Raw genomic sequence first — 13,407 nt, forward strand, 5'->3', positions numbered from 1 at the left:
CCCGCTCCTCTCTATGACCCCGCCGCCATGTTGGCCGCGAGGGGAAGCGGCGGCCCGGACCCCGCTAAAATGGAGGCGCGGAGGCCTCAGGGGGTGTAGGGGCTCCTTCCCCTCCCCAACCCCCTGCCCGGAGCCCATGGGGCGGCTGTAGGGTGAGCAGGGCGCTGAGGGGAACGCGGGGGTCCCGGGGGCTGAGGAGGCCGATGGGGGGCGGGAGGCGGTGCCGGCGGGAGGGGCCTGGGGCGGCGGGAGCGTCCGTGAATTTTTATCTCTTCCCGCGAAATTCTGAGATAATTTCGATTGTCCCGCCTGGACAAGGGGAACTTCGGGGTGATTTAATTATGAGCCGATCGAGAAAGATGGATGGGGAATGATCCCAAAGGCCTGGACTGATAGGAGAAGGGGGAATGGCTGCAGGCTCGCACCAGGATTTTGGGAATAAATCGGGATTTTGGGAATAAATCCTTCCCTGGGATGAAATTCCCAGAGAATCCGTGGCTGCCCCATCCCTGGAAGCAGGTTGGAAAAACCTGGGATTGTGGATTGTCACTGCCCGTAGAACGAGATAATTTTTTAGGTTTTTTACATCCCAAACTGCTCTGGAATTCCATTTTTTCCAGGATTTCACCCCATAAACGCGAGCTGAGGGATTGATCCCACAATATTTTTTTTGTTTTATTGGGTTAAACTGCCTCGACAATTATGGATGAACCTCAAGAAAACCAATTTTTCCTTGTAAAATAAAAATAGCCACCAAATCAGGAACATTCAAGGTGGTGGAAGTGTTTCCTTATCCCAAATTCCTGCGGGGATTTAGGGAGATTTGCAGGGAAATTCGCTTTTTTTGTCATTTTAATTGATCACTTTTGGTTTCCCTCCCGGCTTTCGCAACATTTCACAACCCAAGGAACAGTTGCACAATGTTTTTTTTCGATTTGTTATTTTTTATTTACCCGAGGTTTTGGTGGCATTTTGGGGCAAAATTCCCAAAATTTGCCCAAATTTCCAAATGCATCGTGCCAGCCACAAAACTGAGGTACAAATCAGAATTTTAAAAGTTTATTTTTAATTAAAAGGGTTAAATTTAAGGTATGAAACCGCTCAGGGATTGATGAGGACAAACTTAATTAATTTATCAGTGACCTCATGATTGCATCAGTGCCTGTTTAAATCCTCCCCTTCAGGTCTGTTTTACCTAAAATTTCCTAAAATCTCAACTTTATTTTCAATATTTTACTTTATTTGAAAGGTGAAAAAAATCGCTGTTACCTGAACCCAACCCCTGCTGTGTGTTCTACTTTAAATGGAATTTAAAGACGAATTTTTCCATTCAATTTAGTCTTTAATAAAAACCATCAAAGCTTGAATAAATTTTAATTTGACTTTTCAGCCACTTGAGATTTTTAGTTTTAAAAAAGCTGCGGTTTCTTGGGGGTTTTTGGTGATTCAGAAAGGAATTTTCAGTCATAAAAAAGGCATTTTTTTAGTCATAAAAGAGGCAAATGAGTCTTTCCCCTGGCTGGGGTGAAATTTTGGAGTGGAAAATTTGCTCAGCTCATGACTCGGGGGTGATTCATGATTTCCTCTCGAGATTTTTCAGCACCTAAAAATCCCCGGAAATCCCTTTCTGGACGGGGGTTGGGAGGTGAAATGATCCCAAATTAGGGAGTGAAATGATCCCAAATTTGGGATTGGGATTATCCCAAATTTCTGAGCTGGCCGAGCACAAAATTCCATTTTTTTTTTTTTAAGGAATTTCCACCACGTGGGAGCTTTTCAATGGGGCTATGCACCTAAATTTTATTCCATTTTCTCCTGGAAATATTTTAAAACTCGTGAACAAAACCTTAATTAAGGTTAAAAATTAATAAAATCAATTTCTGATTAAATAAGAATATTAGTGAGAAGCAAACTAGCTAAAAAAAAAATCATTTCCCCGCAAAACCCGGAGGTTTTGAGTGATAAAATCAGCGCTGAAAAGGTTAAAATTCGCCGCCCTCAGCCCTGAATTTCTTTCCAGGAAAAGGGGAGGGAGATAAAATCCGAATTTTTTTCCTTTTTTCGAGCTGATTTTCAGCCCAGCCCAGCCGTTATCGGCCGCTTTCGGTCCCTCCCCGTGTCCCTCCCTCGGGCGAGGTTTGAAAAAAGCGAATTTTAGGAAAAAAAAAAACTCCCGGAGCATCCTCGGGAATTATCCCGCAGCAAAATCCCGGGAAAATAATCCCAGGATATTCCTGGCAGGCACAAAAAGTCAAGGTCGGTAAGTCCAGCTTATTTTAAAGGGGCTTGTAGTCAATATTTTCATTTTTTCCCCTCAGAAATCGGTTAAAATTTAGGGAAATATGAACTGTGAAGGGATCGAAGCTGTTATAATTTGAATTATTCCAGTTCACTGTCGAGGCTCTTCACAAATTTAAATATTTATTAAGTTTGTATCAACCCTGTCCAGCTCATATTTAAGTTGCTTGTGGTCAATATTTTGGGTTTTTTCCCTCAGAAATCGGTTAAAATTTAGAGAAATATGAACTGGTGAAGGGAGTGAGTCTGTTATAATTTGAATTATTCCAGTTCACTGTCGATGCTCCTCACAAATTTAAATATTTATTAAGTTTGAGTCTACCCTGTCCAGCTCATTGTAAAGTTGTTTGTGGTCAATATTTTCATTTTTTTCCCCTCAGAAATCGATTAAAAATTAGGAAAATATGAACTGGAAAGGGATTGAAGCTGTTATAATCTGAATTATTCCAAGTCACTGTTAATGCTCCTCACAAATTTAAATATTTGATAAGTTGGACTCAACCCTGTCCAGCTCATTTTAAAGTTGTTTGTGGTCAATATTTTGGGGTTTTTTCCCTCAGAAATGGGTTAAAATTTAAGGAAATTTGAATTTGGGAAGGGATTGAAGCTGTTATAATTTGAATTATTCCAGGTCACTTTCTGTGCATTTCATAAACTTAAATATTTAATACGTTTGAATCTACCCTGTCCTGCTCATTTTAAAGTTGAATGTGGTCAATATTTTCATTTTTTTCCCTCAGAAAACGATTAAAACTTAGGAAAATATGAACTGGGGAAGGGATTGAAGCTGTTATAATTTGAATTATAATCTAGAAATTTGAATATTTAATGTGCTTGAACCAACTCTTCCCAAATAATTTTTCCTTCCTTATAATCTAGAAATTTGCATTATAATCTAGAAATTTGAATATTTGATGTGCTTGAACCAACTCTTCCCAAATATTTTTTTCCTTCCTTTTTATTTTTCTTTTTTTTCCCTTTTTCCCCACCTTCCCCCGGAGCAGCCCAAAGTGGGAGAGACCCCGGGCCAGGATTAAAAATAAAATTTTCGGGCCGATTTTAACATTTTAACCCCAAATCCATTTCCAGGTTGGTGCTTGAACAGCTCCTCACTGCCAGGATGAGCTTCCCAAATTCCACCCAACCTCCAGGAGCTGGGAATTCCTGCAGGATCACCCTGGGCCAAGCCAATCAGGTAATTATCGATTAATTAGCAGCTAATTACCCCTCACTCCCAATTTATCTGTGTTATTTCCTTCTCGGAGCAGCCATTTTTATGAAATCTAAATATATTTAAATCTGGAGAATCTGTGGGGGTTTTTTTTTGTGCTGTGGGTGTTTTTGGGGTGGTTCCAGGTTCGATCCCAGAATTCCAGGAGATCCATGCCGTGTTTTCCAGGTGGTTCCCAAGCTGCCCCTGCTGAGGATCCTGCAGGCCGCGGGCGCCCAGGGCGACTCCTTCACGCTCAAAGAGGTGGGGGCGCCTTCCCGGCCTGGCCCCGGCCCGGGGGATCTGGGCTTTGGGGTTTGGGGTTCGCTCCTTCATGCCCTGGGAATTGTCCCGGTTTACCTGTGGGGACGCTTTGGACACACTGGGGGAGCATTTTAGGGTCCCATTTTAGGGCCACTTTGACACTTCAGGGTCACTTTTGGGGGCACTTTGGGGTCACTTTTTAGGGGCACTTCAACGTCACTTTTGGGGGCACTTTGAGGGCACGTTGGGGTCATGTTTAGGGGCACTTCAGGGTCACTTTTGGAGCACTTCAACGTCACTTTTGGGGGCACTTTGAGGGCACGTTGGGGTCACTTTTGGGGGCACTTTGAGGGCACGTTGGGGTCACTTTTTGGGGCACCTCAACGTCACTTTTGGGGGCACTTTGAGGGCACTCTGGGGTTACTTTTTAGGGGCACTTTGGGGTCACTTTTTGGGGCACTTCAACGTCACTTTTTGGGGCACTTTGAGGGCACGTTGGGGTCACGTTTAGGGGCACTTCAGGGTCACTTTTGGAGCACTTCAACGTCACTTTTGGGGGCACGTTGGGGTCACTTTTGGGGTCACTTTGGGGTCACTTTTGGAGCACTTCAACGTCACTTTTGGGGACACTTTGAGGGCACATTGGGGTCACTTTTTGGGGCACTTCAGGGTCATCTTGAGGGTACTTTAGGGGCACTTGGAGCACTTCAAAGTCACTTTTTGGGGTCACTTCAGGATCACTTTGAGAGCATTTTTGGGGGCACTTCAAGGTCATTTTGAGAGCATTTTTTGGGGGCACTTAAGGGTCACTTTGGGGTCACTTTTTAGGGGCACTTTGGGGTCACTTTTTGGGGCACTTCAGGGTCATCTTGAGGGTACTTTAGGGGCACTTTTGGAGCACTTCAAAGTCACTTTTTGGGGTCACTTTGAGGGCATTTTTTGGGGACACTTCAAGGTCACTTTGAGGACACTTTGGGGTCACTTTTTAGGGGCACTTTGGAGTAATTTTTGGGGCACTTTAGGGTTATTTTGAGGGTACTTTAGGGTCATTTTGGGGACACTTCAGGGCCACTTCAGGATCACTGTGGGGTCACTTCAGGGTCACTTTGAGGACACTTCAGGGTCAGGTTTTGGAGACACTTTAGGGACACTTGAGGTCACTTTTTGAGGACGCTTCAGGGGCAGTTTTTGGGAACGCTGGGGTCACTGTGGGGACACTTCAGGGTCGGTTTTTGGGAACACTTCAGGGTCACTTTTGGAGAAACCTTAACCCCATTTTGCACTGGGGATAGCCCCATTTTGAACTGGGAATAGCCCCATTTTAAACTGGGATTTTTGAACCAGGACATTTCCATCCTCCTCACCAACCATCACCAACCCCAAACCTTTGCTCCAACACAACCCCCCCCATATCTACCACCCCAAAATCCCCTCTAATCCCCTCCCAGCATCCCAAATGCCATAGAATGAGTTCCCAGCAGTGTCCTGTCCCCACAGGTGATGCATTTCCTGGGCCAGTACATCATGGCCCGGCAGCTCTACGACAAGAGGCAGCAGCACCTGGTGCACTGTGGGGGAGATCAGCTGGGAGAGCTGCTGGGACTGCAGAGCTTCTCTGTCAAGGACCCCAGGTAGGGGGAAAAAAAAAAACAAAAAACATTTTTAGCAGGAAAAGCTAAAAAAAAAAAAAATTTTTATCTGGAAAATCTGAAAAAATTCACATTTTTAGGTGGAAAAGCTGAAAAAAATTCACATTTTTATCTTGAAACGCTGCCCGTTTTTAGGTGGAAAATATGAAAAAAAAACCCCATTTTTTAGGTGGAAAATATGAAAAAAAATACCCATTGTTTAGCTGGAAAAGCTGAAAAAAATACCCATTTTTTAGCTGGAAAAGCTGAAAAAAATTCACATTTTTGACTTGAAAAGCTGCTCGTTTTTAGGTGGAAAATATGAAAAAAAAACCCCCATTTTTTAGCTGGAAAAACTGAAAAAATACCCATTTTTTAGCTGGAAAATATGGAAAAAAAATACCCATTTTTTAGCTGGAAAATATGAAAAAAAATACCCAATTTTTAGCTGGAAAATATGAAAAAAATACCCATTTTTTAGGTGGAAAATATGAAAAAAATTACCCGTTTTTTAGCTGGAAAATACAAAAAAAATACCCATTTTTTTTTAGCTGGAAAATATGAAAAAAACCCCCCCATTTTTTAGCTGGAAAATATGAAAAAAAACCCCCATTTTTTAGCTGGAAAATATGAAAAAAAATACCCGTTTTTTAGCTGGAAAATACAAAAAAAATACCCATTTTTTAGCTGGAAAATATGAAAAAAATACCCATTTTTTAGCTGGAAAATATGAAAAAAAAACCCCCATTTTTTAGCTGGAAAATATGAAAAAATACCCATTTTTTTTTAGCTGGAAAATATGAAAAAAACCCCCCCATTTTTTAGCTGGAAAATATGAAAAAAATACCCATTTTTTAGCTGGAAAAGCTGAAAAAAAAAGTTGCTATTTTAATTCAGAAAATCTGAAAAAAATTGCCATTTTTTTAAAAACCTCACTGTTTTTTGAGATCTCTCTAGGGAAAAAAAATTCTCTGGTTTTTGGGATCTCAAAGGAAAAATTCCCGGTGGGGTTTTTGGGGCTTTCTAGGGAAAAAACCCGCAGTGGTTTTGGGGTCTCTCTGGGAAAAAATTCTCTGTTTTTTGGGATCTGTAGGGAAAAATTCCTTGTGGGATTTTGGAAACTCTCTAGGAATAAAATTCTCTGGTTTTTGGGGTCTCAAAGGAAAAAATTCTCTGTTTTTTGGGATCTCTAAGAACAATTCTTTGTGGGATTTTGGAAACTCTCTAGGGAAAAAATTCTCTGGTTTTTGGGATCTCTAAGAACAATTCTTTGTGGGATTTTGGGAACTTTCTAGGAATAAAATTCTCTGGTTTTTGGGATCTCAAAGGAAAAATTCCTTGTTGGTTTTTTGGGGCTTTCTAGGGAAAAAAACCCTCAGTGGTTTTGGGGTGTCTCTGGGAAAAAATTCTCTGGTTTTTGGGATCTCTAGGGAAAAATTCCCTGTGGGATTTTGGGAACTCTCTAGGAATAAAATTCTCTGGTTTTTGGGATCTCTAGGGAAAAATTCCCTGTGGGATTTTGGGAACTCTCTAGGAATAAAATTCTCTGGTTTTTGGGATCTCTAAGGAAAAAATTCTCTGGTTTTTGGGATCTCTAAGAACAATTCTTTGTGGGATTTTGGGAACTCTCTAGGAATAAAATTCTCTGATTTTTGGGATCTCTAGGGAAAAATTCCCTGTGTTTTTTGGGATCCTTCTAGGAAAACAAAAAACCTTTTTTTTTGGGGTCTCTCTAGTTAAAAGCCCCCTGTTTTTTGAGGTCTTTAGAAGAAAATCCTCTGTGATTACTGAGATCTGTAGGAAAACCAAACTCCCTAAGAATTTTAAGAATTAAATCCATAAAAGTCCCAATGGTTTTGGGGTTTCTGGGGCCACTAAAGGGGATTTTTGGCCCTCCCCAGCCCCGTGTACGAGATGCTGAAGAGGAACCTGAGCCCTGCTGCCCTCCCAGGTAGGTTGGTCCCATTCCATAAATGTTGCTCTGACCTGGTAAGTACCAAAAAAATGAACCAAAATCCAGGAAAATGCCAAATCCTGGGGCTGCAGGAGGAATAAACTTCTCTGAAAAAACTTTGCCAAGCCAATCTCTCGCAGTTTGTGTCTTTTCTGTGTGCCAGGAGCTGTTTGAGTGGTGCCCAAAAAAAACCCCAAATTTCAATCCTGAAATCTCCTCCTTGACTGCAATCAATCTTTTGATTTTTTTTTTCAGCTTCAGAGCTGCAATTTCTTGCTCTCACCTCCTTTTATATTTTAATCATTTCTAAGAGTGCTAAAAATTCTGCAAGGCTTTGACCTTGAACCTTGCAGCTTCCCCAGCTCATGAGAGGAATTCAATTTCAATTCCATCAGAATGGAAATTTATTCTCAAATTATTCTGAGCTGGGGTTGAATTCTTTGAAACCAGTTCTTGGTGTAGGACTGGGGAAAAAATCAAAAAATTGGCACAAAAAATTTGTGCCACATTTCCCATTTTTTAAACAGATAAAATGGGTTTAATCCCCAGCTGTGGAATTTTGTGCCACATTTCCCATTTTTTAAACAGATAAAATGGATTTAATCCACAGCTGTCGACTTTTGTGCCACATTTCCCATTTTTTAAACAGATAAAATGGATTTAATCCACAGCTGTGGAATTTTGTGCCACATCTTCAATTTTTTAAACAGATAAAATGGGTTTGATCCACAGCTGTGGACTTTAGTGCCATATCTTCAATTTTTTTAAACAGATAAAATGGATTTAATCCACAGCTCTGGGATTTTGTGCCACATCTTCAATTTTTTAAAAAGATAAAATGGATTTGATCCACAGCTGTGGAATTTTGTGTCACATTTCCCATTTTTTAAAAAAGACAAAATTGATTTAAACCTTCAGGAGGGCTCAGGCACGTGTGGAAAACTGAAAAACGAAATGAAATTAAAATTAGAAACGTGGCCATTTCTGCCTTGGATTTTTTACAGGAGATTCTTCTAGAAAATAAATCCAAATAAAAAAGAATGTTTTCAATTCTCTTTGGACACTTTTTAGCTGCAGGAGAAGTGTGTGAGTGCTGTCCCTCCTCCCAGACCAAGCTCTGTGTGTGTGTGTGTGTGGAGCTGAGCTCGCTGCCTTTCCCTGCAGCCCTGGCCTCGCTTTAGGCCTGGCTCAGGCAAAGCCGCTCCTGGGCTCAGTTAGACCTGGCTGAGTGTGAGTGTGAGTGTGAGTGTGAGTGTGAGTGTGAGCCACACCAGGCAGGCTCGGCAGACCAGGCCCTGGGTGTGTGCAGGGAGGAGCCTCGGGCTCTTCTCCTTCCTTCCCCTCCCATTTTCCTTCTTTTCCTTCTTTGCCCTCCCATTCTCCTTCCTTCCCCTCCTGTTTTCCTTCTCCCTTTTCCCTCCCATTCTCCTTCTTTTCCTTCCTTTCCCTCCCATTTTCCTTCTTTTCCCACCTCTTTTCCTTCCTTCCCCTCCCATTTTCCTTCCTTCCCCTCCCATTTTCCTTCCTTCCCCTCCCATTCTCCTTCTTTTCCCTCCCATTCTCCTTCTTCCTTTCCCACCCATTTTCCTTCTTTTTTCCCCCTATTTATTTTCCTTCTTCCTTTTCCCTCCCATTTTCCTTCCTTTTCCCTCCCATTTTCCTTCCTTCTCTTCCCTCCCATTTTCCTTCTTTCTTTTCCCTCCCATTTTCCTTCTTTCTTTTCCCTCCCATTTTCCTTCTTTCTTTTCCCTCCCATTTTCCTTCTTTTCTCACCTCTTTTCCTTCTTTTCCCTCCCATTTTCCTTCCTTTTCCCACCCATTTTCCTTCCTTTTTCCCCCTATTTATTTTCCTTCCTTTCCCTCCCATTCTCCTTCTTTTCCTTCCTTTTCCCTCACATTTTCCTTCCTTTTCCCTCACATTTTCCTTCCTTTTCCCTCACATTTTCCTTCCTTTTCCCTCACATTTTCCTTCCTTTTCCCTCACATTTTCCTTCCTTTTCCCTCACATTTTCCTTCTTTTCTCACCTCTTTTCCTTCTTTCCCCTCCCATTTTCCTTCTTTCTCTTCCCTCCCATTTTCCTTCTTTTCTCACCTCTTTTCCTTATTTTTCCCTCCCATTTTCCTTCTTTCTTTTCCCTCCCATTTTCCTTCCTTTTCCCACCCTTTCCTTTCCCAGCTCTTTGCTTTCTTCCAGCCCAGCACAGGAATGACTGGATTTAATTTTCCTCCTCTTGTCTAATTTTTCTCCCTTCCTTTTCTAATTCCCCCCTTTTGTTTAATTTCTCCCCTTCCTTTTCTAATTTCCCCCTTTTCTTGTTTAATTTCTCCCCCTTTCTGCCTCATTTTTCTCCTTGTCAATTTTTTCCCCTTTTCTTTTATTATTTCCCCCCTTTTATAATTTTCCACCCCCTTTCTTTTTGGAATTTCCCCCCTTTTCTTTTCTTATTTCCCTTTTTCTTTTCTTTTTCCCCTTTTCTAATTTCCCCCTTTTCTTTTCCAATTTCCCCCTTTTCTAATTTCCCCCTTTTCTAACGCTTTTCCCCCTTTTCTTTTCTAATTCTTTTCCCCCTTTTCTTTTCTAATTCTTTTCCCCCTTTTCTTTTCTAATTCTTTTCCCCCTTTTCTTTTCTCTTTCCCCCCTTTTCTCTTCTAACTCTTTCCCCCCTTTTCTAATTCTTTTCCCCCTTTTCTTTTCTAATTCTTTTCCCCCTTTTCTAACTCTTTTCCCCTTTTCTAATTTTTTCCCCTTTTCTAATTTCCCTCCTTTCCTTGGCCACTTTCCCCCTTCCTGCCTCATTTTTCTCCTTGTCAATTTTTCCCCTTTTCTTTTATTATTTCCCCCCTTTTATAATTTTCCACCCCCTTTCTTTTCTGATTTCCCCCCTTTTCTAATTTCCCCCTTTTCTAATTCTTTTCCCCCCTTTTCTTTTCTAATTTCCCCCTTTTCTTTTCTAATTTCCCCCTTTTCTTTTCTAATTTCCCCCTTTTCTTTTCTAATTTCCCCCTTTTCTTTTCTAATTTCCCCCTTTTCTTTTCTAATTCTTTTCCCCCTTTTCTTTTCTAATTCTTTTCCCCCTTTTCTTTTCTAATTCTTTTCCCCCTTTTCTTTTCTAATTCTTTTCCCCCTTTTCTTTTCTAATTCTTTTCCCCCTTTTCTAACTCTTTTCCCCTTTTCTAATTTTTTCCCCTTTTCTCATTTCCCTCCTTTCCTTGGCCACTTTCCCCCTTCCCTGCCCACTTTTCCCAAGTCTGACTCCCCCAGGCTGCCTTTAGGAATCCCTCACTTCAGGCTGGTTTTTATGGAATTTTCCACTCCCTGAAAATCAGATTTTGGAAAGGTTTCTCCCTATTCCCCTCTCCCTGCAGAGCCCAGGCTCCTGTTTTCCATCAGGAATTAAACCCCAACAGCTGGAAGGAGGAAAAACCCAGGAATTTCTGAATTTCCCTCCATTTTAAGGCCATTTTTAGGTGGAATTTTCTGCCATTTTCAGATCTCCCCAATCCAGGTGTGATTCCTGGTGGGATTCAGCCTCATCCAAAGGGAATTTTCTGTTCCATGGGAAGGGGAGCAGGCAGGAGCCAGCCTGGCATCTTTTGTTCTCTCTGCTCACAGCCAGGCTCAGAAGGATCCCTGTTAATTGGATTCTCATTAATTTAACTCAGCCTTTTAATGAACTTTTGGGGATCCAGCCCTGTGCATGGAATTTTCCTTTCTTTGCTTTTTATCCTCCTGCCCAAACCTTTCAAAAAAAGCAAGAAATCCTCAGAAATTCCCCCCCAAAAAAATCCTGTTCGCCTTCCAGGTGGGATTCCCTGGCAAGCCAAGCAGGGAACTGAACAAAAATGAGATTTTTTTGGGGATGGATCTGTCATATTTTGACATTTCCCCCATGGGATTTCTTGCTGGGACGCTCATGGAGATTTCAGAATCAATTTTCCTGTTTTTCCACTTTTTATTCTCTCGTTTTGAAGATGCTCAGGTGGAAAAGCAGCTCCTTGCAAAACGTGGGTGGTTCCAGCTGAAATGGGATTGGGGGAAATTCCCTGGATGTGCAAAAGAGCCTTGGAAACTCCAGGGAAAATCCCACAAAGCTCTGGTGGTTTTAGGCAACCTCAGGAGCAATTCCAGATCCAAAAGAAAAATAATAACTTTTGCCTTTGGGAAGAATATTCTGAATATTTGGCTGTAGGAGTAAGAATTAACTTTTCCCTTTGGGAAGAATATTCTGAATTTGGCATGGCTGTAGGAGTAAGAATTAACTTTTCCCTTAGGGAGGAATATTCTGAATTTGGCTGTAGCAAAAAAATTAATTTTCCCCTTTGGGATGAATATCCTGAATTTGGGATGGCTATAGCAAAAGCAATAATATTTCCCTTTGGGAAGAATATTCTGAATTTAGCTATAGCAAAAGGAATAATATTTCCCTTTGGGAAGAATATTCTGAATTTGGCAAAAGCAAAAGGATTTATATTTCCCTTTAGGGAGAATATTCTGAATTTGAGATGGCCATAGCAAAAAAATCATTTTTCCCTTTGGGAAGAACATTCTGAATTTGGGATGGCTGTAGGGAAAAGAATAATTTTCCCTTTGGGAAGAATATTCTGAATTTGGCTGGAGGAATAAGAATACTTGTTCCTTTTGGGAAGAATATTCTGAAATTGGGATAGCTGTAGCAAAAAATAATTTTTCCCTTTTGGAAGAATATTCTGAATTTGGCTATAGCAAAAATAATTTTTCCCTATGAGAAGAGTTCTGAATTTGGCTATAGCAGATAGAATCATTTTTCCCTTTGGGGAGAATATTCTGAATTTGAGATGGTTGTAGCAAAAAATACTTGTTCCCTTTGGGAAGAATATTCTGAATTTGGCTATAGCAGACAGAATCATTTTCCCCTTTGGAAGAATATTCTGAATTTGGCTATAGCAGACAGAATCACTTTTCCCTTTGTGAAGAATATTCTGAATTTGGCTACAGCAGATAGAATCACTTTTCCCTTTGGAAGAATATTCTGAATTTGGCTATAGCAGACAGAATCATTTTCCCCTTTGGGAAGAATACTGTGAATTTGGCTATAGCAGACAGAATCACTTTTCCCTTTGGAAGAATACTGTGAATTTGGCCATATAGCAGACAGAATCACTTTTCCCTTTGGAAGAATACTGTGAATTTGGCTATAGCAGACAGAATCACTTTCCCCTTTGGAAGAATACTGTGAATTTGGCTATATAGCAGACAGAATCACTTTTCCCTTTGGGAAGAATATTCTGAATTTGGCTATATAGCAGGTAGAATCACTTTTCCCTTTGGGAAGAATATTGTGAATTTGGGATGACTATAGCAAAAAGAATAATACTTCCCTTTGGGGAGAATATTCTGAATTTGGGATGGTTGTAGCAAAAAATACTTTTTCCCTTTGGGAAGAACATTCTGAATTCGGCTATAGCAGACAGAATCACTTTTCCCTTTGGAAGAATATTGTGAATTTGGCTATATGGCAGGTAGAATCACAGAAGAATATTCTGAATTTGGCTATAGCAGACAGAATCACTTTCCCTTTGGAAGAATATTCTGAATTTGGCTATAGCAGACAGAATCACTTTCCCCTTTGTGAAGAATATTCTGAATTTGGCTATATAGCAGACAGAATCACTTTCCCCTTTGTGAAGAATATTCTGAATTTGGCTATAGCAGACAGAATCACTTTTCCCTTTGGAAGAATACTGTGAATTTGGCTATAGCAGACAGAATCACTTTTCCCTTTGGAAGAATATTCTGAGTTTGGCTATAGCAGATAGAATCACTTTCCCTTTGGAAGAATACTGTGAATTTGGCTATAGCAGACAGAATCAGTTTCCCCTTTGGGAAGAATATTCTGAATTTGGCTATATAGCAGACAGAATCACTTTTCCCTTTGGAAGAATATTCTGAATTTGGCTATAGCAGACAGAATCACTTTTCCCTTTGGGAAGAATATTCTATATTTGGCTATAGCAGACAGAATCATTTTCCCTTTTGGAAGAATACTGTGAATTTGGCTATATAGCAGACAGAA

At 40.8% G+C, this 13,407-nt stretch overlaps 2 protein-coding genes across 2 annotated transcripts in view; both read left to right on the forward strand.

The window, feature by feature from the left end:
• The window catches only part of MDM4 (MDM4 regulator of p53), a 21,107-nt gene continuing 7,700 nt past the window's right edge, over positions 1–13,407 (forward strand). The window contains exons 1-5 of the mRNA XM_054648717.2: positions 1–152; positions 3,388–3,493; positions 3,698–3,772; positions 5,270–5,403; positions 7,302–7,351. Of these exons, the coding sequence (XP_054504692.1) occupies positions 3,419–3,493; positions 3,698–3,772; positions 5,270–5,403; positions 7,302–7,351 (334 nt within the window). The 5' untranslated portion in view covers positions 1–152; positions 3,388–3,418. The remainder of the gene's footprint in view (positions 153–3,387; positions 3,494–3,697; positions 3,773–5,269; positions 5,404–7,301; positions 7,352–13,407) is intronic.
• LOC143695700 (uncharacterized) lies at positions 8,395–13,348 on the forward strand. Its single transcript, XM_077190608.1, has 3 exons — positions 8,395–8,436; positions 8,573–12,853; positions 12,894–13,348. The coding sequence occupies exons 1-2, from the start codon at positions 8,395–8,397 to the stop codon at positions 9,572–9,574; spliced, it is 1,044 nt and encodes a 347-aa protein (XP_077046723.1). The 3' UTR covers positions 9,575–12,853; positions 12,894–13,348.

This window comes from Agelaius phoeniceus, chromosome 25 (genome assembly GCF_051311805.1).
Source record: "Agelaius phoeniceus isolate bAgePho1 chromosome 25, bAgePho1.hap1, whole genome shotgun sequence".
Classification (NCBI taxonomy): Eukaryota; Metazoa; Chordata; class Aves; order Passeriformes; family Icteridae; genus Agelaius; species Agelaius phoeniceus.

Excerpts from the sequence above, each read along its gene's own strand:
- LOC143695700 (XM_077190608.1), top strand. The coding sequence starts at position 8,395 with ATGTTTTCAATTCTCTTTGGACACTTTTTAGCTGCAGGAGAA. Across the intron at positions 8,437-8,572 it reads ACTTTTTAGCTGCAGGAGAA|ACCTGGCTGAGTGTGAGTGT; the intron begins GTGTGTGAGTGC and ends GGGCTCAGTTAG.